Below are 25,917 nucleotides of genomic sequence, written 5' to 3'. Positions count from 1 at the left end.
TTAAAGAGTGCAGGGCTTCTGCGGGAGGTGGGGGAATTCCCCCACCTCCCGCAAATGCAGGAAGAAGGTCTGGGAGAATCGCACAGGCTGTCTGTAGCCTGTCCGCTGCTCCCAGAGCTGGGGGGGGGGGTCATATTTTTTTCCTTAATTTTCCCCCTCTGAAAACTAGGTGCGCCCTATGGTCAGGTGCGCCCTATGGTGCAAAAAATATGGCAATTGTAAAAGAGAACTATAGTTTAACCTGGATATCTGGGATTTGTAATATTAGCAGGCAGGGACAACTATTTTCATTTGGCGTAACTTTTGCATAAATTGATTCATAAGTCCATTCATTCCCATTTCCACGTCATTCTGCAGTAACTGATGAAGACCTGCAATCCTGATTATATTTTTTCACCAAAATAAACATTTCTGTATGCATTTGAAACTAAAATATGTACATTTTGGTTTGATTTGCTTGTCTTCTTAAGCCGATTACTGTATATTCAAAGGTGTGTGGAAATCAAAGAATGTTATATTAACCTTGGAAGGGCAAATCGGGTTGGTTGCTTTATAACATGGACTGACTGAAGGAAATCCCTAATACTCAATCTATGATGGAAAATTTGAATAGAAGTGAATTTTACTTCTGCAAACTATGTAGTTAGAAAAATGGGTTTGGTGTGTAAGGAAATTAGCAGACATATTCATGGAATAGGGCTTTTCTGTTTCCTTCTTCCTGTGACTTTGAAGAGTCTGCTAGTCCTGCCTTTCACTAAGCTAATCTTGTCCAACCTGTTGCCCTCTGGATGCTTCTGACTACAACTCCCTTGGGCTCAAGCCAGTATGGTCAAAGCTGGCTGTGTTTGATGGGATTTGTTGTTTAAACAGCTGATGGGCACCAGGTTGGGATGGGTTGCACTGACTGGGTCAATAGGGATTTGACCAAGCAGTGTCAAGATGGACTGACTTCCTCCTGTCACTTGTAGTATTATTTTATCCTTTCGTCAAATGGAAATTAAACGGGCATTTCCATTTTGTCAGTTTCGAAATAATGTAGAGTTCAGATATTAAAGTCTGGATAAACCTTAATAGATGGTGTGAAGTTTCATATTCTTCATTAACTTGGTTAATGCTTGCATAGTTTTAATTCTGTTAATGTTTAATTGTTTTTTAATGATTCCCCCTATCTTTATAGCTGTTCTTATTTTATCTGTAAGCTGTGCTGAACCCCGTCAGGGAAAAATGTGGGGTATACATTTACAATAACTATATATCTTCACTTCCTTACAATTCTATGATTCTTTAAAGTTGTAAGGGTCCCTGGGGGCCCTCTACTCCAGTCCCTTACAATGCAGGAATCTCAGCTGAATCATACAGATCATGAGATGGTCACCCATCCCCTCTCTTTAAAAGAACAAATTAGATTTTCCTTCTGCTGCCCATTGCTCTGAAAACATCCAACACTTTTACTTGTTCTTTTATGAATATCAGGTTACCTCTTGCCCTCTTCAGTGTAGAGGTTTGCAGATTCTCTCACACAGATCCTCGAGCTCAGCAAATACTATTCACTTCAGTTGGGAGGGAAACTCTACCGCAGTTGCCTGTCCACAGAGTTGAATGGAGAAGGCTTTGCATGAATGCAAGAAGCTGCTGAATCAGAATGAATGATTATTTCATCTGTTGTAGGCTGTGGATGGTTTCTGTATGAAATATTACACACTGCAATTACCGTGTTTGTTAAGATTGTCCTGGGCTCTTAACAACAACTTCTCTGCTACACTGCGGTGAATAATATACATATATTTCCTCAAACCTCTTGTACTGATTTATGTGTCTTTAAAACTTTCTCTACAAACCACAGCAAAATCTTACTTATTTTCTTTCATTATTCTGCTCTGCTTCCACTGATGACTCTTAACTTCCTTCCAGACTGGCAATATGAGGGTAAGATAGCAAACAGTAACTTCCTGAAAATTGCTTGTCTGTTTTTACTCTGTTTAGAACTTTATTGAAATTCTGTTCAGTCACTCTAATTAGAGACTTGTGTTGCAATTAAATTTCAATTATGTTTGTTTCTGTTGTGAAGCTTTAATTATGATTTATTCCTTTTAATCATTCTTTTGTGTTATTCTTTTGGGTTAAATTACCATCACATTATCACTGTCCTGATTTCTGTTTAGCACAAGGACTTCTGTTTAGCACAACACACAATTTTAAAAGTAGCAAGTGAAAGGTACTGTTTTGTGATGTGACAAAGACTTGGTGTTTGTGTACATGACATAATTTTTTAGCAAGTAGATGCTAGCATCCTAGTAAAACAATACAGATGATGGCCTAGTTTGCATGTAAGGTGAAGCCATGGTTTATAAACTATGGATTGTATGCAACAAAGTCATTATTTGAGTGGAACAACTTATTCTTGTGCAACAGAACTTCTACTCCCTCTCCCCTGGAAACCCCCCCCCCCATATCTACTCTGGGGTTCCTTGCAGCCTCTGGAGCAGATTTGGGGGGGTTTTTTGGGGGGGGGACATGGGGACAGGAGAGAGAGGGGAAATTCTGTTGTTCTGCTTATGCAATGACTCCATGGATTAATTTGGTCATCTGAACCCAGCCCAGCACCTTAACCTTGAACAAACCACTAAAAACCACAATCCATTGTTGTTTTGCAAATCTTGGTTTATGTTAACCATTGCATAGTGTTACATGTAAACCCAGTCCTCGTCTGAAAGCTGTTAAAGTCAGGTACAAGAGCCTATGCTAAAACCTTGCTAAGAAAAACCATTATGTTACGAGGAGTTCACTTAATTAAGAGCTAGGCAAAATCTGGGTAAGTACTTTGGAAACTGGTCGTTCCTATTGCAGATTTATGACAAAGATTTTTCCACCATCATCATACTCTGCGATTTGATGTAACTTTTTATTTTCATATTTGTAGACTGCAAGTTGGCCAGGGCAGGTCCTCCAGCAACAATAGTTCCAATTGATGAAGAGAGTCGGAATGGTGAGTACGCATCAGATGCTAATAATGGGTGGAAATCTATGTCATGCAAATATGATTGTTCCCCTCTTCCTTCAAATGCTGTTGTGGGAGTTCCCTGAACCTTCCAGAGTAGATGTGGAGGAGACACAGGGGGAGTAGAGGGACTTTCCACTAGTGCACCAGGTTAGCTGAATACAGCCTCATGCAGTTCGTTTTATTTTTCAGTCTTCAGTGAGCACTATTTTAAAAGTTGGTGATAACAATTCACATCAACTTTTCACTGCAAAAATATTGTTGTTTTTTCTGGTTCAAATAATTAATATCTTTCTCCAATATAAATTATTTTTCTGGCGCATCCAGTAAGTTTCCAGGGGTCAGTTTTGACCAGAAATTTATCTCTCCCTTAGAGAATCCAGGGTAAAAACTAAAAAATCTCAGGGGTAAGGGGCCAGAATCAATTGAAAAGCTATTTTGTGAATACCTTGAGAGGTTTTGCCATTTGCTCTGTTGTCCCACCACCACAACCATCAGATTCCATACTATAGACAGGTGTGTCTTTACTTGACTGGCCAAGGCATATCTCTGCATAGTCAGTTCTCACAAGGCTCCATCCCTGATCTATCTAGCACTACCTCCTAACTCCAAGTCTATATATCAGGCTTCCTCAACCTTGGCCCTCCAGATGTTTTTGGCCTACAACTCCCATGATCCCTAGCTAGCAGGACCAGCGGTCAGGGATGATGGGAATTGTAGTCTCAAAACATTTGGAGGGCCGAGGTTGAAGAAGCCTGCTATATATCCTATGGTCTGGAGGGAGAGGATGATGATAATGATGATAATTACCATCATTTCCCACACCTGGAATTTATTTTATTTTATTTTTTAAGAAGAAGAAGGTATGAAGCCTACTTCTTCCTGAAACAAGTGTTCAAATTTCCCCACCCTTGCAAATTAACTGAAGTGGCCTTTTCCACCAACTTTCCTCTGAAGGGTGGTGAAACAAGCAGCATACGCCACTGCCTTTTAAACAACATTCTGAACTCCATTACCTTGTAGCAATATGAGTAGTGAGGAGTGGGGACTACTGAAAGATTTATTGTGATGCTTAGTAAGTTGTGGGTCTATGTGTATGCTAATATTTACGATTAACTCACTCCTTGTGGTGGCATCCTGGAAGTGATACAACATGATGCAGTGTGTTCATTTGTACCAAACTTTGAAAGCCAATTATTTGCCTTCAGATTGCCTGGCCAGGCTATGGAGTCCCTAATAGCTAAAAGAGCTGGAAGTTTAATCTCATTTTGCCCCAAGGAGTTTGAGATCCAGTGCTGTTTGATGCTTCTGTGTGGTGTGAACTATTGCTGAAGCCTCTGGCGGCATGGCTTTTAACAATACACCGTTCTTTCTTCCTGTCTCTATCTTCTTGTGCACTTGTCCACGAAAGTCATGAAAGGCTAGACGAGAAGGAAATGAAATTGCACAGGTAGCTTTGCCTTGACTGACAACAGCTGCACCAGAAAGCCACAGCTCTCTCTCACACACACATATATCCGTACACTTTTTTTTAAGCATATTGTACTACAAAATGAGAGTTGGCACAAAAAGCAACAAGAGTGCATCTGTTATTAAATAAGCACCATTGTGTTTGCTAACCAAAGTAAAATATAATTTGCTGCTGCTTGCTTCAAGTCAAATTTATGATTTCATCTCTCATATTCATTAATGCTTTAGTAAAGGTATTTGCCATAAGCATTTTCCATCTGGTGAATGCAAATATACTAAATGTTAATGAAGATATTTCTGTCTGAATGGTGTTCCTTTCACCCAGAGTGTAGTTGATTTTTTCTTTCCTTATTGCTGCCAAAAAGCAGTCATTTATTGCAATTATCTCTTTTTGCTTAAGGATCATGCCAGTGTGTTGTCAGTTACTGGCACATAAGAAGGGCTGTGTAGGTTTGTAATGCTGTTTTTTTATATTAAAAAAAGGTCTCCATGTTTCGTTTAAGATGCAAAAGAAAATAGACATTTGCAAATACTTTGGGTGTAAAATAAATGCTGAAATGTACTTGCGTTTCTTATCTGAATGAATCATAGTCTGCTTCCCTAATGAGATAGAATGCTGTTTTAAAAGTGCTGGATATGTCTCAGAAACAAACTCCAGGTGAAGTACACATACCTGCAGTGTGCCACTTGAGACTGCATCCATCGTTATTATGTGATAGTCCCATTTATTCTAATGGAATTTTTTTCATATGCTTTGTTACAGATACTGATGGGTGAGGTTCATATTTTATATTTAGAGTCTACACATTTGGAGTGCCCCCACACCAACTCTGTGCAGAAATTTTGATAAATGCAGAGAACATGGAGGCAGGGCTAGTAGCCATCAGCCTAATTCCCCCCCACCCAGCTTGTCTACAGCAGGGAGATAATTGGATATGGGCAGCTTAAGCCTTATTGAAGTACTTGTTCTTTTGTTGTTGTTGTTTAGTCATTTAGTCGTGTCCGACACTTCGTGACCCCATGGACCAGAGCATGCCAGGCACTCCTGTCTTCTAGAATGGGTGGTGGTGGCTGGGAAGCTCCAATGCTAGCCAGGGGTCACTGCCAGCCACCACCAACACTCCTACTGAAGCAAATAAATACTTAAAACAGGGGCCCTAAGTTTCAACAGAGTAGCAATACAAAGAAGGCACATTAAAGAAGAAAGGTCTAATGTCACGTAATATGCATTCCTGGAAATGAATGGTGCTTCTGAACTGTCTCAGAAATGTACCTTGGTGCTGCAAAGGGTAGGATTAATAATTATCTAAATGCTCAGGAAACAGAATCAGGAAACAGAGAAACAGAAATTGTGTGGTCTGTAGTCAACATTTGCAGCTGGAGAGCAAAGTTTGGGATCACCTTCCTTTCCCCTTTAAAATCCCATTTTTTTTATTAAAAGTCATGAACTGATTATGAGGATAGGAAGGTGCATTGCAGATATCACAAGCATTAGCTGTATTCACCCAGCTTTAACTCAGAACAGACACATTGAAATAAATGGGCCTTAGTTAGTCCTGACTATTTCCCCCTGCCCCAGTGGTTTGAGTAACAGTTAGCTGACTACAACCCTGTGTTTCCTTCGGTCCCCATCCCCCTTCCCCACATTCATGCTGAACAGTGGCGTAGCGTGGGTTGTCAGCACCCGGGGCAAGGCAAGTAATTTGCGCCCCCTAACCCGTGGATTTTAGCAGGGGGCAGAGAGCTGCGAGTGCGAGCGCCCCCCCCCCCGATGTTGCGCCGGGTGCGGCCGGCCCCCCCTGCACCCCCCATGCTACGCCACTGATGCTGAACTACCTTACGTCTCCACAGAAGCTCTGGAGGAAAGTGGAAAGCCTCAGGCTGGGAGCGGTGAATATAGTCATTCAGACCTATCTATTTGGGCCTCAGGACTTTCCTTCAGCCATCCCACCAGCTCCCACCACACCCTTCACTGGCCCGGCTGAGTGCTTTAGCCTGGCCAAAACATGATAATGCTTCCTGTCTTCTGAATGGTGAAGTGTGCGTGGAAACCACTGACTTCCACATAACTGGAATAAGTGTACAAAGGAAAAAGTCACATACACTATTCTCACCACTTTTGTCTCTGCCCCATTCACTACTGGAATGCTAACCCCAGAAGACTACCCATCAGGTTGAAAAAAATTCCCCAGTCCAACTCTAGAGGGAAAAATGTAAATTTCTTTGGCGAGTCATAGCATAACTATCAACTTAAAATAGTATGTGTCAGAGCTGGCTCCTGGTCCCAGCTCACCAAGGACCAACGCTAGCTGGTAGTACAGTATCAAAGTCTTTATTGAAGAATAGTCTCCATTTCCAAGCCTCAGCGTCCCAGCTCTACGTCTGGACTCTAGACCGGCGAAGCTCTGTCTGAGTCTCCGCCCCCTGTGCACCAGTTTAAGACTCTAATCTTACTCCACCTCTTCCTTCTCTCTCTCTTCCTCTGGGTCTTACTACCCCCCGGGGTCTCTTCCCTCCTGGACTCTTCTGACGCAGACGTTGACCCCTCTGACTCCTCCCCCTCTCTTCGGCGGGCTTTAGGACCTGGCTCCTTACCCGGGCTGCCCACCTTGCCGCCCTCCTGTACATTTGAACTTGGCGCGCGCGCGTGTTTAACTTTCCTGATGACCGTTTCCTCGCTCCCTGACGAGGGTGTGGTCACTCCTGCCTCACGTTCTCCCTCTGCCCGCGCGCCCCCTGATCCCGATGCCTTGGACTCCTCCCCCCTACTGCACTCTGGGGGGGACGCTGGTCCAGATTTCCAGCTGCTACTCTCTGAGTCCCCTCTGGCCCCTTCTTCCCGAGGTGTCGCCCTGGGCACTCCCCTTGCCCTGACTATGGGGGCCCCTTTCTGTGAATCCTCCGAGTCACTGGAGAGACTCAGAGACCTCGGACTGCTGTCATAGCTGACATTTCCTTCGGACTCCTCCCCCTCGCTCTCCGTTTCGTCCCTCTCCTGTGACTCTGCTCCTGAACCCCTGACAGTATGTTTATCTTCACCCTGAAACAATCAGATAAACATTTCGAAATGCAGTCTCTTCAGCTACTTTAAAGTGGCATTTATGTCAACTCTTTTTCTATAAGATAAAATAAACTTGGCAAATGCTTTTCTCGCTTAAGTTACTTGAGCAAAAATATATAAGCAAGAAAAAATGGACAAACTGCTAAAATGGTTTCATTGGTTTAATTTCATTGGGTTGCCATATTTCGAAAAGTAAAAACCAGGACAACCCGAAAGTTGTTGAGTTCTTCCCGCCTTTGGAACTCTGGTAATGTCTGGGAAAATCCAGACGTATGACAGCCTTAAATTTCAATCAGTTGCCATAATCATGTGAACAATTTATCCTACTTCCCTACAACTGTTAAGTCTTCCTACAGTGTATTCAACATACAGTATGGGAAATTAATTACGTGTTTCTAATTCCCCCCTTTACTCCTCCCCTTAAAAAAATTAATTAATTAAGGTACCTTACATCCAAACTGGGGAACTGTGACTTAAGGTCTAAGTACAAATTGGGATGTAAAAGCAGGTTCAAGCATGTACATTTAAATAGCTGATGTTACAGCATAAGGTTTCCATATGTTGCAGGCTCTCTATGGAATGAAACCCCCAAAGCAAGGTGATAGCAAATGGCCAAACTGCGTTTCCTGATCTTACACTGTCACAGAGGATAAAATATTGGTTCAGAAATTAATGTACTTTCCATACTGTGAGCAGGTGCCAGGGGCTCTTCTTAATGTTCTACCTGAGGCACCTGAAGAGTTTGTGATTCCCTGATTGCTACCATATTGCAGGGGAGCCAGGAGGGCAGTACCAGCCATTCTACCTGAGGCTGCAAAAGCAAATCAGTGTTAATTCATGTTAACTAACATAAGACAACCATGTGCCTTTTGCAGTAAAGGTAAAGGTACTCCTGCCCGTACGGGCCAGTCTTGACAGACTCTAGGGTTGTGCGCCCATCTCACTTAAGAGGCCAGGGGCCAGCGCTGTCCGGAGACACTTCCAGGTCACGTGGCCAGCGTGACATCGCTGCTCTGGCGAGCCAGAGCCGCACACGGAAACGCCGTTTACCTTCCCGCTAGTAAGCGGTCCCTATTTATCTACTTGCACCCGGGAGTGCTTTCGAACTGCTAGGTTGGCAGGCGCTGGGACCAAGCAACGGGAGCGCACCCCGCCGCGGGGATTCGAACCGCCGACCTTTTGATTGGCAAGCCCTAGGCGCTGAGGCTTTTACCCACAGCGCCACCCGTGTCCCGCCTTTTGCAGTACCTTGTTGTAAATCACTTTGCTGTGCTTGTTGTTTATTAATTCATTCAATCACTTGGACTAAGGTTACCAGATGTCCCCGTTTCCCGGGGACAGTCCCCGGATTTACAAATCAGTCCCCATACAAAATCCATTGAAGTTGAAAAGTGCCCCCGGATTCATTGAAAAAAATATGGTAACCTTAACTTGGACTGCAAGTCTGGGAGCAAGGAAGCCTAATAGGAATGAGATGGAATGGGATACCTAATTGGAATGATTGCTAACTGGCTATTTGATATTCATCAAAAATGTTCTAGCTTCAATGATCACAACTTAAGTCTCAGGAGCAATGTCTCAACTGGATGAAGGCTGAATTTGCAAGGTTCTCTTAAAGCATCATTTTCTTACCACAAACATTAGGGGAGTGGAGAGGATTTAAAGCTAAGTTAAGTAGTAGGGTGATACTTGTGATCTAGTGAACTAGCAGCTCAGATAGATAAGATTACTCATACAATTCTGCCAAGCCCTCAAGTATCTAGTCAAAAAAAATGAAAAACTTTGTCCCATTATGGTTTAGGGGTTGAATGGCATAACACTGGAGCAGCTTTCAAGCATGCCTTTAAAAATATTGGAACAGAATCCAAACAACCTGAACATCTTATCTGTAAACTCATACAAGCTACTTCTTGTTTTGCATTAGAAAACATTTATGAGCTTCAAAGCATCTTCCTTACTTTCTCTTGAAGGCAATAGACACAAATGCATTATTCATAAATAAGTCAGTAAAGACTTCAACTATTTATATGATAATTGATGGTAGCAGTAAGAATATGAGAATATAAATAGTCCTCAGCACAAATAAATGCCTTTTCTGCAGGTGTGCTACCAGACTTATTGTTTATGTCAGAGATATTTCAGAATTGTGATACTTTTGGGAAGGAGGAGGTAGCGTGATATTTCAACTTTACTGTGTGCTAGTCAGTCAAAGTAGGCCAAATGAAATGTAATACATTGAGATATATCCCTTTACAGATTTATAAATATATCACTTTTTGAAACAGGTGTTTTTATATACATACTTCTGAAGTTTGGTCATGTACTAGGGAAATTAATTCTCTATCTTTACAAACTTTTTTCCTAGATCATACATTAGACATCATTTAGAATACCTTTGTTTTGCTCAAAGTAGATGAGTGTGCAAAGTAGATTTATACGATGGTTTTCTGTAGTAAGGTTCCAGATGTCTGACTTTATAGAAGAGCAATTGTCAGGAAACTATGAGGGATGGGAAGATAATTGATTCTTTCTGGGGAACCTATGTCCTTTCATCTGAAAGAGAGACATCAAATTGCCAACTGCCCTTGGAAACAACAGTAAGAAAATGACTACCTAAAAGATATTGAGACAGCAGCAGCAAGTAGAGCAACTAACCAATCAGCTCCTCTGTCCATTCACCTGTCTGTATGCTGAGAGGTTCCTAGCTTTATATACTAATTGAGAAGGGCAGCGGAAGGATTAGCAGCACTTACAGTTCTGACTGACCGGAAGCTTAAAATACAGAGATTCTGCCCCCAAAAAGAATGACGATAGAGTGTATGCAAAGGGAAAGAATGGTAGGGGGAAAATTTTGGCTGGCATTAATCCACACCATCACCGGCATCTCTTCCTGTTGGACATATTCCACTACATAGTCCCAGCATTTGGTTGACATCTTCCTAAGATGTCCATGGTAATGGGATGTAGCTGAACATGTGGAATGAAAAGATGGGGACACAGGGCTGAGGTAAGGGAGGAGAAGTGGCCAAGTGAAAGAAGGAGGGTGCCATCTGGAAAAGGAAGCTAGAAGGACTAACTCATCCATTAATCAATGGCCCCTCTTTATAATCACTGTAGCATACATATTCCCACCATTTGGTGGACATCTGCCAGTGTTTATGACAATGTCAGACTTTACTTAATTTTTAGTTGGATTATACTATTGACCCAATTAAGAGAAAACTGTTACATATTAAAAATTGCAATCATTGTATATATGCTATTATATTGTAAATAGTTTTGGGATGCTTTATGGGAAGCAATTCACAAATGAAAATAAATAAATAACAGCAACAAGCAGTGCACAAGGAAGAAGTAGAATTCCCTTGATACCAATATGACTGTGTTCCAGCAATGTATAATTGGCAGCGGTACTGCTGTTTCAAAACTGGTGCAATCTGTGAAACTGGATGCCAGATGCCAGATACTTGCTAAATAAATGTAGTATACATACTCCCCATACATACTCGCCCACAATATTTCCCAACCCTATAACTATCACCACACCACCCAGCCACAAGAATTAGCTGGCCATCCTTGGGTACACAGTGTGTCAAGCTTGTATATCTGTATATATATCTTATGCTGAATAGCCAGATGTAATTTTGCATTGCTTGTGTGTATTGCAAATCCTTTGTTATAACTTCAAAAAGCCCTATAATAATTCAGAATATAAAATGTTTTGCTGTTTGCACTACCAGAGGTTAACTTGATTTTCCTTTAATAGCCTTGATACAAAAAATAGAAGAATTTACAAACTCTAAATAAATTGTTTCCTTTTATCAATCTTTTGCTCCCTCTACACACAAAACCACCTGCTAGTCGTTAGCTGTAACTAACATAAGACTCTAGCTTTTGGCAGGCATCCTTGAGTTCTTTTAGTTATGATGAAGAAGTGAACTGTCTGTTGGCTAAAAAGAACAACCCTTTGATTTGATTAGGAATGTTGGGTAACTGGCACAGCTGCCTTTGGTGTCTACAACTTGAATGGAAAGTAGGCAAAGGGGTGCCAGTAACCATTTAATATGCGCTTTTTCTTTCCAATATTATATCTTCTAAAATAAGGGCTCTGTTCTTCAATAGTTCATCAGTTTGCTTTATTAACTCCATATCTCCTTTTACACTTCTTTGAAATATCCAGATAATACAACTGTTTCCTCCTGCTGTAATTAGTGCCTCTGATGGTTTCTCTTATATTTTAAAATAAGAAAGGTGCCCACTATCTTTCATCATATCCTCTTTAACTCCTAATAATTTTTCCTGCTTTGTATCACCACATGCACCGGATATGTATTTATACAAAAGACCTGAAGAAACAGAAGAAATTATCTACCAGGCAGACAATAGCTTACTCTTTCGTTCCAATTATTTTACTTCCCTCCACCCCTCAAGATATGTCAAACTCAGTATTCTCAATTGTGAACTGATTTATTCTCCCAAGTATTCCTCTTCTTAATTTCACTCACAATATAACATTACCTTCCATCCTGTTGAACAGACAGGAATCCTCGGCTTTAATCTTTCATGCTTTCCTCTTCTTTGCTCCCCAGTCACCAAAGCTGTCCCCCTTTCTCCATCCCATCAACTTTTTACTCAGGATCTTGCTCTAGAGATCTCTGTCTTAACTGCTATAACCTTTTGACTTCTTTTCCTCCTCTCAGTAATCTCAGTTCTGTCTAGAACTTGGCTACCAAACCCATCCACAAATTCCTACTAGGGATAGAGGAGAAAATCAATTTCAGTTCACATTTAAAGGCAAACCTACTTAATACTCACTCACTCTCTCCAAAAAATGTGCAAATTGAAATGAAGCCATCCTTGGAAATCCACACTTCTCTGAATTTTGTAATGTGGCCCTCCACATTATGTACAAAAATTAATATACTATGGTAAAATGTGCATATAAAAGGATATATTAATGCAAATAACATGAAAATCCATTATTTGCAAAATAGATATTACAGATGTGTGTTTTAGGAGAAATTTGCACTAACCACTGATGAATTTTCATGCGAACTTTTTCATTATTATTTAAATCACAAACTGATGTGGAATTGTGGAGAAACTCAAATTAAGATTGGGGGAGAAATGAGAAAAACAGAAACTAAAATTGATAGAATGGCCCATCTTCAATCCCTGCACAAATGAAGGAATTTCCATTCTTACACAAATGTAGAATTGGAAGGGAGCCAAGTGACCATAGCTGTCCTTCCCTATCTCATCCTGCTGTCATCATAATGTACCTCTGTCCCTAACCTTTACCCTCCAGTTCTGTGACTCTGAATCCCATGAAGGTCTCTGTCTTAGAGCGGCATCTTTTCTTCCTTTTAGTAGAAGAACATCTATGTGGTGCCACATCACCCTTCTAGCAAACCCCTTTCTAGTAACCTCATCAAGTAACTCTCATCAAGGTTTTTTGGCTTAAACCCTAAGTCCTCATCCTTACCTCAAATGAAGCCTAAACACATTTAACTGCCTCTTTCTAGGTTCATTTCTGGTTGCCCCTGTCTCTCCTGAGGGAAGCAATGCACTCCCCAAGGCATCAGTGCATATGTGGAGGAGGAGTGGGATCTTGGTGGCACACCTGATTTGTATACATATAGGCTCTGTATAAAGGGACACGGGTGGCACTGTGGTCTAAACCATTGAGCCTAGGGCTTGCCGATCGGAAGGTTGGTGGTTTGAATCCCCACGACGGGGTGAGCTCCCATTGCTCGGTCCCAGCTCCTGCCAACCTAGCAGTTCAAAAGCACATCAAAGCGCAAGTAGATAAGGCTTCCTTGGCCTATAGAACGAGATGAGCATCACAACTCCAGAGTCGTTTGCAACTGGATTTAACTGTCAGGGGCCCTTTACCCTTTTTAAAGGCTCTGTATAAAGGTGTCAGGAATGAGCCAGCTCAAAGCGAAGGTTTGCAGCCAACTGCAGAAAGCAGCCAAGAACAGGGAGGCTTTGATGTTAGTCAGGCAGGAGAGAGCCAGCAGCTGCAGACTTTGGCTCTTCCTGACCTTGATGATCCTGATGATAAGGCAGTAGCTGAGAGCGGGCTGGGACACAGCCAAAGCTCTCCAGAAACACAATCAGGCGTGAACAAACCCCTCTCAGACCCGGAAGAGGTTGGAGATGATTCAATAAGACCGCGGAGTTGGCAAATGGGGGCGTTGTTAGATCGGAAGCAAAACAAGAGACAGGGTCGTAAGTTCCATATCTGCGGTGACGCCAGAAGAACTCTTCAGAAGGGTTAGCTTGAGTATTGGTGCCGGAGGCCTTGTTAGGGCCGTCCTGAGCTATCTGTTTTTGCAATAAATCCTCCTTTTTAATTATCTACGCTTACTGTGTTGTCAAGCTGGGAACCTGACAAAAGGTCCCCCTCTCCCCATCACAACCTTCTGGTTTCTTTCTTTCTCTCACACATTGCAAAGCCTCACTGTGTGTGTGTGGTATTTGTAACAGAAGGGTTATACGCGGAAACTTGAGAATTTAATCCTTTCTCTGCTAGTCATTTTCCTCTGAAAACTCCTTCCACAGATGGTCTTACTTCTACCAGTGTCGCAGACTTGTAAACAGAGGCCTGGTATCACTTGAGGTTTTATTACATGCATTTGTAGCACGCAATGTTGCTCACAGGGTCAGCTTTACTGTGAGGTAATCTCCTCAGGTGGTAGATGCTGTGGGTTGCTGTCAGTGCTACTTGAATGACAAGGCACTGCAGCACTACTATGTTGTCCTTAGGTATGGTGAATGTATGGTGGAGGATTTAACTGGCAGTCCGGTCAGCTTCTGCACATGCAACGAGGAAGGGCAGCATCTTGTTTTTGCCTCAGGCAGCAAAATGTCTTGGGCTGACCCTTGTTGTTTGTGCGTGGCAGTCACTGAGAATAGATAAGCAGCTGTGCAGCCACACATTTCTGTCCATGCCGTGCATTATACATGAACAAGTAAGTGGAGAATGTTATTTCTGTCTGGCATGAAATATATTGTGTGTTAAAATATACTAGTCAGATCAAAGAGATTGCAGTTGCAGACACCAAAGGGAAACTCAGATTTGTGGTTTCTGTGATGGTTCCGCCACTCCAAAGAAAAAGAAAATTCTAAAAACACAAAGAACGCTCAGAAAACTCTAAAGGAAAGGCAATCATTCCGGCATAACTTTCTCTTTTTCTATTTCATTTTAACTGATTTATAAAGAGATAACAAGGATTCTTAAATTTAAAACAACAAAATGTCGCAAAATAGCTATATATCAAATAAGTTTTAAAGATAAAAAAATGAATACAGAAAATAAAAAAAAATATGAAATGGAAAAAATAAGAGATTTTGAATAGGGCCAAATGTTCCACACCATTTTAGGATTTAGCAATAATATGGAAGTGTTTACTCAAGTAATTGGGAGAATGGGGGATGTTGTCTAGTTCCATATTAATGTGATAATTATCATAGCAGCTGTTAAGAAATATAGAATGAACATTTTATATGTACAATAATTTTGTAGTCTATTAAATTCAGCATCTGAGGCCCACTATTGCTGGCTGGAGACTTCCTGTTCAGTGTTTCAGCCATTCCTTTGAGGATACTTTACACATAGCCCCTGAGCATGTTTAGACCTTACTGGGTTGGATTTTTTTGGGGGGGGGGGCAACTGGCTCCCTTAGGGGCCCTTCCAGGGTGGGTGGGTCTGAATCTACTTCTGCAGAGCTAATACTTCCACCATGTTTATCAGGAACCCTGCTTCGGCTACATAGCTGTCATAACTCAGCAGCTAAGTTTGCTATTAATATATTCACAGCAATAATGTGGAGTGTTTCTGTGTAGCTAGCCATGCTCTTCTTTCATGAGATTCCATTTCCTTTCCAGTCATTTGGCATTTCATGGCTGCTGAGCATGCTCATTGCAGGGGATTGGACTAGATGACCAACTTTACAGTTCTATGGTTCTATGATTTGATAGGTTCACCTAGTGTTGTGCTGAAAAATTTGTCCTGATTTTGTTTGTTTGTTTGTTTAACCACCTTCCGTCAATTAATAAGATAAATGACACTTGAAAATTATGAAAGGGAAGAGAAAATTTTGATGAAATTCTCATGAGCAAAGCTTTATGGTGCTCATTTTACTTTCAAAGAGGTGTCCTTTCTTTCACTCTACGAATCATCTTTTTCCATGGTCTGCACTCTGCAGACAGCCATGCATAATCTCTAGGACTGAGAAGCCTTCATATGAAATTGTCCATGTTAAAACAGTCCTCATTGCTAAAAGATTCCCAGCAGTCAGGTTTAATGCTGAGAATCAAAGATTATGAAATGATGCACCAAGAAACAGATATGCCATTAGATGTTAAATTAATTCCCAAGAGGAGAGTAGCACACTAATGAGCTAGATTCGAAAGCAAATCAGTTCTTCATATTAAAGTTCAATTCATTAATTAATATTTCTGTGTGTAAATAAAAATACCACTCATATTGGAGCTAAAAGGTAATGTATTAATGTGCCAATTTTTTTTAGTTGACTTGCTCATAATGAAAACCATTATATTAATTTTCATGGTCTTAATGCCTGCTGTGTAGTTATTGATGCCCTGTGATCCATGATTAGATTTAGCTGCTGCATCCATTATTTTTATTGGTTTATAATCTCTGTTTACAGTTTTCATAAATTTGGCTGTTGCTGCTATCAGCGAAGAGCTTGATTGTTGTGCCTACAAACGGACTAAATGTGAATTCAATTGAAAAAGAGAATATTGTTGACCTTTTTTATTTCTTTACCCATTTTATTACCTACCTTTTCCTTTTCCCAAGGGAAGAAAGCCTTTGAAAATATGAAAGTCACCAGTCATAAACCCATGTACATTTGTAAGAATGCCCCACAGTTTTCACTTAGAACATCATGCAAAGATGTCTGTGGAGAGGGAAATTAAACATCTTGAGATGCAGAGTGCTGTTCCTATGCCACATACACAACTGCCCAACAACAGATCAGCAAATCCACCATGACACTTTGACTACATACACAACATACATTTAAAGCACATGACTCCCTCTCAGAGAATCCTGGGAACTGCAGTTAATTAAGGGTGCTGGAAATTGTAACACCGTAGGGGAAACTACAGTTTCCATTATTCTTTGGAGGGAAGCCATGTGCTTTCAATGTATGTTGTACATGCAGCAGATGATACCAGGGCTGAGAGATCCAGAGTGAGGGCCCAACCCGACCAAGGCTGCAACTTCATTACCAAGAGGGGGGAAATGACCTAAATTCTAGATCAAAGCAACCAAAAAGAGTTGTTTTATATTCCATTTTCTGTGCTAAGATATCTAACAGAAGAGCCTGAGGAGCTGGAAGACACTTCTAAAAGTTTCCTGCAGGTCTTTTGGGCAATTTTCCTTGTGAAATATTCTGGTGCTTAGAATCTTCACCCCCCCCATCCCTACCGGGCTATGACGCCTTTGTGATTCCTGCGACCAAAACACACTTGTATGGGCGCCCTAGTGGAGGCCTGGTAACATTTGTTTCGCAGGAGCTTCAGCTTAATATCTCTCCTATCTTTTGGTTAGAGAGTAATTACATTCAAACTTTGCACATCACTAACAGCTCGCTTGGGGAATTCATATGTGTAAACTTGTACAATCCATCTACCTACTCCTCCTCTCACTCAAATCAGCTTTGGGAGGATTTAAGATTTATTCTAGATAAATCTGGGGCTGAATTTCCAAAGTCAGAGATCCTTATAATGGGGGACTTCAATGCCAGAATCGGAGCAGATATAAGCTTATTCACCGATAAGTCGCAATTATTCATAGAAGAGGAGTGGTTTCCTACGTGGAATTCACAGGACAAGACCATTAATAGGGCTGGCATCATACTGCTGGAGTTCACTATAAACAGCGGGCTGCACAGCTTGCACGGCACACCCAAAGACTGGTCCGGGGGATACTATACTTTTCTAGGATCTAGAGGGGCAAGTGTTATAGATTACATCTGGTCCTCCTCAGCATTTAATGATGAGGCATACTGTTTCAATGTGTTCAACAGAACCGAAAGTGACCACCTTCCAATTGCCATCTCCTTTCACCACACACAGCTGGGGCCTCCCAGCTCACCACACCCCCAGGATTCATCGACCCTGGCCCCCGGACGCAAGAAGTGGGACATCTACCTGGAGCAAGACATAAAAGTCCTCCTAAATTCCCCTGAGATCCTAGCCCTGAAAGCTCAGCTGTTAACAACGAATGTGAATCATTTCTCAATTTTCCAGCAAATTCTAGTCTACTTGCTCCCTTCGCTTACGAAACCTTCCCGTGCGATCCTATCCTGGAAGAATCAAACCTGGTTCGACCAAGAATGCAAACAGTGCAGAAGTAGGCTTAGATTTCTCCAGTCAGACATGAAAGCAGACAGCACTCAGAGCAAAATCAGGGAGTTAGCCCAATTTCGTTCATACTATAAGAAGCTGCTCCAACATAAGAAATTGCTCTTTGCGAAAGAACGCTGGTCGGCTCTGTCAGTGGCCATTAAAACCCGTGACGACAAGAAATTTTGGAATTTAATTAATGCAGGTCTAAGACCCCCCTCATTCATTGTTAATAACATCACAGCAGCCAGCTGGCACTCTCACTTTGCTCAGCTGTATTCCACCGCAGATTCTGACGTAAATGTAGTCACCACCCTTCCAGCATCTGCCTTGCCCACCTGGGAGCCAGTCTCCCCAGAGAGATGTACTCAACTAATTAGCATGCTATCAGGGGATAAATCCCCGGGGGAGGATATGATACCACCTGAGGTATTCTTATCGAACCAGTCGTGGTGGGCCCCTATCTTAGCATCTCTCTTTACCACCATTAATGCTACTCTTAAGATTCCACCTAACTGGAAACAGAGCATAGTTATCCCAATACATAAAAAGGGGGACCCACAAGATCCGCGCAACTACCGACCTATCAGCCTGTTGGACATATCATACAAGGTTTACTCTAGATTCTTGCTAGAGAAATTAATTGAGTGGGCAGAAGAAACAAAGCTATTCCATCCGGAACAGGCTGGCTTCCGCAAAGGTCACAGCACATCTGGCCAATGTCTTGTTCTACTTACCCTGATTGATAAATACCTAAACAGGTTCAACTGCAAACTACACGCGGCTTTTGTGGACCTGACCTCCGCCTTTGACTCCATTCCCAGAGATAGGCTATGGCAGAAGCTTAGTCATACCAGCATAGATAAGAGACTCCTCCTCCTTCTTATGGAAATTCATAATGACATATCGGCCAGAGTAAAATTCGGCCCTCTGGGAGCTCTTTCTGATTCTTTCCCTCTGAATAAAGGGGTCAAACAGGGCTGTCTCTTGGCCCCTTTTCTATTCAATTTCTATATCAATGACATCGTCACAACTATGAAGGCCCTAAATCAATCTGCCCCCTCCTTACAACAGCTCAAGATCCCCATATTACTCTATGCGGACGACATGGTGATACTGTCATTAACCAAGCTGGGCTTAAACAACATGCTCAGAGGGCTCATGACATATTGTGATACCAACTCCCTTAAAATTAATTTCGCCAAAACCAAAATTCTTACTTTTGGCATGAAAACTCGGAAGTCACTCTGGAATTTTGAGGGCCATTCTATTGAACATTGTTCAGCATTCAAGTATTTGGGTATCATTTTTCAGCATGGGCTTAGCTGGTCAGCTCACCTAAATACAACCATCCTGGCTGCCCGCAGAACCATCAAAGCCTTGGAGAAATTCTACTATGCAAAAGGCGGCCAGCTGGTTCCACCAATCAGAAAAGCATTTATCAGCAAAGTCCTCCCGATGTTATTGTATGGGGTTGAAATCTGGGGGTGGAATTTAAAAACACTACAACGGCTGGAGATTCTACAAAATTCTTTTGCACGGAAGATACTGGGTCTCCCCAAGGGCTCGGTTGCAGCACAGTTAAGAACAGAACTGGGCCTCCCCTCCATTGTTGCGAGAGCCCACATTAGAATTATTAGCTTTTATTGTAAATTAATCAATGCCCCAGGTCCCCTACTAGCCAGGCAAGCCTTTTTAACGTGTTCTCAAAGCAATAAATGGTCCAAGGCCATGGTGACTATTACTGCACGCTACTCTCTCCCAAATCTTGACTCGCTGTCCTCTTGGGACAAACATAAAATCCGGGCCTGGATTCTTACAAGAGACGAGGCCATGGACCGGGCACAGTCCACCTCAGCTCGCCTCTCCATGTGGCTCCCTAAAGTGAAAGTGGTAAGATCACTTGCCAACTACTTGATAGACCTGACGGAGCCCAACTTGAGAAGAGCGTTTACTATGGCCCGCTTCCATTCTATACCCACGGCCTTCCTGCAGGGGATTTATTCTAAGACCCCTATTACCCAGCGTCTATGTCCATGCACAATGAATGAAGTAGAGGACTTCATACATTTCTTTTTCTACTGCCCTATTTATGAGCCAATAAGATCTAAGCTCCTCCTTTTGATTCCGTCCACCATTACATCTAAGGAAGACTGTTTGAAATCGCTTCTTGTGGACGCAAATCCCCAAATCTCACGTGGGGTGGCAATATTCATAGTGCAGGCTCTGAAACTCAGGGCTACTCTGACAGGGTAGCGTGCCCTAGACCTGGACCTGTTTTAATCTTTTTATTACTTTTAACTTAATATGCTGAGTCTGTTCTGGGGCCATTTTGTGCTTTATATATACCCGCATACTAGTTTTTGGGCGCTGGCTATTATATCTTTGCATTATTGTCTTCGGGTAACTTAAATGTCACTACGCCAGCCAAAACACCTGAATTTTGCTGGGTTGCTTGTCTCTAGTTTGTCTTTTTTTCTTTTTTGTATTGTCTTATTTTGCTATGGCAGTTTGCTAATGCAATAAAGGTTTTGACTTTTGATATTCTATCTACAAAAACATATTCGAGTATACTTTGGGAGAGAACTCCCCTCACTTATCCTTCTAAATGATATTAAAAACAGCACCTGCAAGCAATCTTCAGTGACGTGTGCACAGACCTTCAGATTTTGTATACAGTACCAATAACTCTGGCAGAAGCTGAAAGAAGTTTAAGCAAATTAGCACTCATCAGAAATTACATGGGGGGCAGCAACTAGTTAAGCCAGTTGGTATTTTGAGTGTTGCATTACAAGAGATATTGACTTGGAGGAGATAATGCGTGATTCCGCAATGAAAAAGGTCAGGAGAAAAAAACAAAGTTTCAAAGTTAACTACAAGATGTTTGCATCCTTATTGGTATACAAGAATGTGGCAACAGGAGGAGAGAGATTTTCGGGATGGCTCTTCAATTGTGGAATGCTCTCCCCAGGCCTCCATCACAATATATATTTGGGTACCAGGGGGAAAGTATTTCACCCAGGGGTTTAGCCCTTAGTTTGGATAGTATTATGTTGCTTATTTTTTAGTGGGGTTTGGTTGTACAAATGTTATGGATCTGTGTTTAGGGTTTTTTCTTGTTCGGGTTCTTATATTTGTTTTGATGTTTGGGTTATTTTGTAAATCGCTTGGGATTATTTTGTAAAAGAAGGTGACTGATAAATTGTGTTACTAATGAAAATGTCAAAACTTCAACTTAGATACCTTGATCGGGACCCAAAACTCATTTTGCAGGCTAGATGTTATATTAGGAAAATTGCAAAGAAAAGGTGGGTGTTTGGAGGCATTGTAGAGAAACCCCAGTGTGGACTATGTTATAATCTGAGAAATGTAGAAAATGTAATTTCAGAATTAAAATAAAAAAATTTCTTTCATCACTCGTGTTTGTGTGGAATCAGGTAGTGGGATTATTTGGGAAGGAACTCTGATCCCTCTCACAGAAATTCAGAGAATGGTGACAAGGAAGAGAGGGCCTTTTAGGTTGAAGAGCCTTGCTTATGGAATGTTACGCCCACCTGGCAATAAGATTGCTATCTTTTTGATGCCAGGATAATACTTCCATCTGCTTACTGGCATTTGATTTCTAACAGGCTTTAGTTATTGTACATGTATTGTGCTAACACTTATTGTATTAACAGGATGTGTTTTTCTATTATATGTATAAATTGTAGATGTTTTGTTTTAAATTTTGTATAATTATATTTTTGTAAAGATATACTGAGTATTTTTTGAGAGATGATGAAGATAATAGCAGTACTTTACAATATTCATAGCGTTGGCCTCTGCTTTTAGCCGAAAAATTGTGTATTTATTTAATCTTCAGTTCTTTGCCTAGCTGTTTCCTTTTATTTTTATGTTATTTAAAATACTTTAAGTGCCATATTTTACAAATATCAAAGCAGTGTACAACAATAAAAGCAAGCATATTAAAAATTCATAAAAATACAATAAAACAATAATGGGTGAATCACTGGGTAAATAACTATTTAGAAATCACTAATGAATTATAAATATAAATAACGTTGGAAAGCATGGAATGGGCTCCTTTAAGATTTTAAGAAATAATCATTACATTTTGGCTTGAAGTTTCTCCGTTTTGTGTAATTGGCAAAGGGCCATATGATTGTTCCCAATTAACTTGAGGAAAATGAGGTTAACATCAAAATTTTAGCCATTTCTATTCCTGAGTTAATCCTATTGAATTCAGTGGGGCCTAATGCCACATAAATGGGGTTAGGATGGGAGCTGGGGTTACAATTTTTTATAGAATCGGGATGAGACATAGAGATGAAGCTCATTTGGACCCATTTTGTTCATTATTACTCATCCCATACTTGCTTGAAAACCAATAGCTAGTCTTCTGAATAAGAGAACCAAAAGGTACAGATGTTCACTTATCTGGATAATGAAAGAAGAAATGGGAAAGCAATCATGATTTTCCAAGGGCATATTTTAAACTGAGTTGCAGTCTGAAATACAAGGTGGATCAGCTTAGTAATCTCTTTCTAAATTACCTATATAAACAATGTTCCTTGGTGAAACAGAACAAAGAGGAGGCTGTGGTCATTCTGACAAGCTACATAAAATATCCACTTATAAAATGTTATGTGCTTGTAGTCTGCTTTCCAAAACAGTTGTTCAGATACTGATTGTTCTCTGCCCACATCTTATTCTAGCTGCATTGAGCTGTTGTCTGTTTTGAAGGACTTGGATTTGTCTTTGAACAAATTTGTCTTACATTAAAGAGGACATGAGAAGATAAGGCCCCTTGAGATAAGGATTGCAAATCTGACTTTTATATAGTGTTACCTTGGAAAAGAATGTTTGGGGGATGCATGGGGGAAATGTTAATTCTTTCCAGGACGAAGTTACTTTTCTCAGCAATATTCTTCTAAGGCTGTCTCAGAGTTTCATCACTACTAAAATATTTACAAAACAAAACAAAAATAATTACATTTTTTTTTGTTCTGCAAAAAAATAATAATCAACAAAGTTGAATTCCAGATGCATTTCTGATGGATTCAGCAAATGGATTTACAGATGATAGTTATTGTTACAAAAAATAATGATGATGCATACATTGCACAGAGCAATGTGCACTGGACTGTTTCTCATTTCCAGAATTTGCTATAGCAAAAAAAAAACTAAAATCAACAAATTAAAGGGGGGGGTAGAATGATGGAAAAATAAGTAGGAAATTAAAAGTGTATCATATTAGCTTGCATCTAGGCAGGCTGCAATCTTAACCGCACTTAGAATTGTATTGCTATGCATGCTTGGAGTAGAATCATTCACATCAACAGCCCTATTGATTTCAGTGGGTCTACACTAAGCAAGACCAGGTCTGGCTCCAATCCCATCTATTCAGTGATGATTGACAATTTCAGTACAATATGGTCACTAAATCACCCTGTAAAATATTTGAGTATTGTGATACCATAATAAAAAGTAAATACAGTACATCAAATACAGTAAACTTTCTTGAAGCTGGTTTTCTCTCTCTCTCTCTCTCTCTCTCTCTCTCTCTCTCTCTGTCTGTCTCTCCAGAGGACCTTCGTGAAGAGAGACTTGTTAGGAATTATTAACCTGAACAGTACCAAAGTTTACTACAAACTGTTTACTATGCTTGTCACTGGAGTTTTGGCTAGTTGAATTGAGGAATAAAGTGTCACTGTCAGTATTTCCTGATGATAATGGACTATATTTCTCTCTCTCAGTATATATTTATTTCTGATCCAAGAGTTGAAATTCTTTCTATGCCTCCATGTGCATGTTCTTGGCTCATCAGACCAAAAGTAAATTACTGAATAGACAAGAATGTAGAACAGAAGTGAGGAGTTCATTAAGAAGAAGCTTGGCATATATAAGAGTTTGAGGTAACACAACTGTGAAAGTATACATCACTGAAACTGGGGTGGAATACATACAAAATAGTTATTCACACCAACCAGTTCATTTGCTTTCCTGTTCATGTTAACCTTTCTAATCCTAGGATTATGCTGGTTATCCAAATGCAGTTACAGTTTTAAAATGATGTAAAGCATCACCCTTAAAAAGAAAATAGGGATGCTGGTCTTTTGTTTTCAGACCATATTTTATTGAACTGCTAACTATTACTATTGAAATACAGCAAATTCCTATATCTTTCTGAACATCAACTGCAGCCCAAACAAGCCCCAAACATTCGTATATTTGCACCAGAAACTAGTGACCAAATTCAAAAGCACATACAGTGACAGAAACTATTTGCCTTTCCTCCTTGAGGAGAGAGTTGGAGGGTGAAATCAAAGGGAAATCTTTCAGGCAGAATACAAGATGCTACTCAGCTTCATGAATAAAACTGAGTTGGGCTTTCATGGCAATAGGACTGCAGTGTGCTGACAGCTGAGCATAAAAAGTTATTTGTACGATAGCTGAGCCAGTTTATTATCTCTCCCTCCGACCCAGTAAGATTTCGGATTGATCAAACTCTTTTCTTCTTCTTTTTTCCCCCTTCCATATTGATATTTTTATATCATTTGGGTTTCAATGGTTGTGTTTTTTACTGAGATGGAATGGGAGCTTCTAGAGAAAACAGAGAAACCATGGACAGGTGTTTGTTTCGTTGTTTGAGCAGGCAGTAACAAAGGACTTATGCCTGTTCTACTGAGGCAGCGGGACGCGGGTGGCGTTGTGGGTTAAACCACAGAGCCTAGGGCTTGCTAATCAGAAGGTCGGCGGTTCGAATCCCCACGACGGGGTGAGCTCCCGTTGCTCGGTCCTGCTCCTGCCAACCTAGCAGTTTGAAAGCACATCAAAGTGCAAGTAGATAAATAGGTACCGCTCCAGTGGGAAGCTAAACAGCGTTTCCGTGCACTACTCTGGTTCGCCAGAAGCGGTTTAGTCATGCTGATCGCATGACTCAGAAGCTGTATGCCGGTTCCCTCGGCCAATAAAGCGAGATGAGCGCCGCAACCCCAGAGTTGGTCACAACTGGACCTAATGGTCAGGGGTCCTTTTACCTTTACATTTACTGAGGCAGTAGCAAGGTAGTAGAATGAATTCAATCAATTCAAGTTACAGATCACATTTGTCAGTATTGCCCTGTTTTGAAGCTTCCTACAAGTAGAAAACCAGCACAGCAAGGAACATGCCAGATCAGTTCATTTCCATTCATTTTGCTAGTCTGTGTTTCTTAAAACATATTTCCATTCAGGTGTTTGTTTTTATGTGAGGGAACATTAAAGAGGCACAATCCTATGCAGAAAATCCTATTGTGTGGAATGTTAGGAAACAAGTGTTCTCATTTCCCAGAGCATGTTCTGTGAGTGAGGTCTGTACTCTAATAATGTATTTAGTTTTTTGTTGCATATTCAAATATAAGCTAACTGTCAAAGAAAGCTACAGTTGTTGTTGTTTTTTTCTTTGAATTTGAACCAATTTTGTAAACCTAAAATCAAATAACAAGGTGCTTTTACAACAAAATGAGATAGGCACTTTTCTAACCTTTTCTCCATATGACTGTATTCTAGATGACAATCAAATCTGGCTGATGGAAGCAGCTGTCAAATAAGTGATTCTGTGGCTGGGGGATGTTGTACCAGCTTATCCACCAGCAGGGTGACACAGTCTGTTACTTTGCTGCTACTATAGAAATAAAAATGTAGCAATAGCTCTGCATGCTATGCTACTTCTGTTATGCATCAGATACATGAGCACTGGGACATTTGCAGTTCATTCTTACCTAGGAGTTATATGGGCTATGAAGAGCTTTGGGAGGGGGATATAATCGCATGAAATTTTGACAGCATCTGTCACTTTCCTTCTGTGTGATGTAGACAGGGAAGTCTTCTGAATTCTTTCCCCCATGTTTAGACTTAGCTGAACTGAGCTGATGGTTATAAACAGTGCTTTTTTCTGGGAGGACGCAGGGGTACGCATACCCCTAAACATTTTGTGAATCTAAGTTTGGGCTCATTGAGGGGCA

At 40.9% G+C, this 25,917-nt stretch overlaps 1 protein-coding gene across 24 annotated transcripts in view; it reads left to right on the top strand.

Annotated features, from left to right (window-relative positions):
* Nucleotides 1-25,917, top strand: part of PCDH15 (protocadherin related 15) — a 609,044-nt gene that overhangs the window by 343,227 nt on the left and 239,900 nt on the right. For 15 of the 24 annotated variants that reach the window (XM_083441352.1, XM_083441371.1, XM_083441353.1 and 12 more), the window contains 2 exons: nt 1,912-1,926; nt 2,921-2,986. In XM_083441352.1, the coding sequence (XP_083297478.1) occupies nt 1,912-1,926; nt 2,921-2,986 (81 nt within the window). The remainder of the gene's footprint in view (nt 1-1,911; nt 1,927-2,920; nt 2,987-25,917) is intronic. The other 9 variants (XM_083441358.1, XM_083441356.1, XM_083441357.1 and 6 more) reach the window with 1 other exon arrangement.

This window comes from Podarcis tiliguerta, assembly GCF_965153285.1.
Source record: "Podarcis tiliguerta genome assembly, chromosome: 5".
Lineage (NCBI taxonomy): Eukaryota > Metazoa > Chordata > Lepidosauria > Squamata > Lacertidae > Podarcis > Podarcis tiliguerta.
Note: the sequence above shows the minus strand (reverse complement) of the source record. Positions and strands in the feature narration are given on the sequence as shown.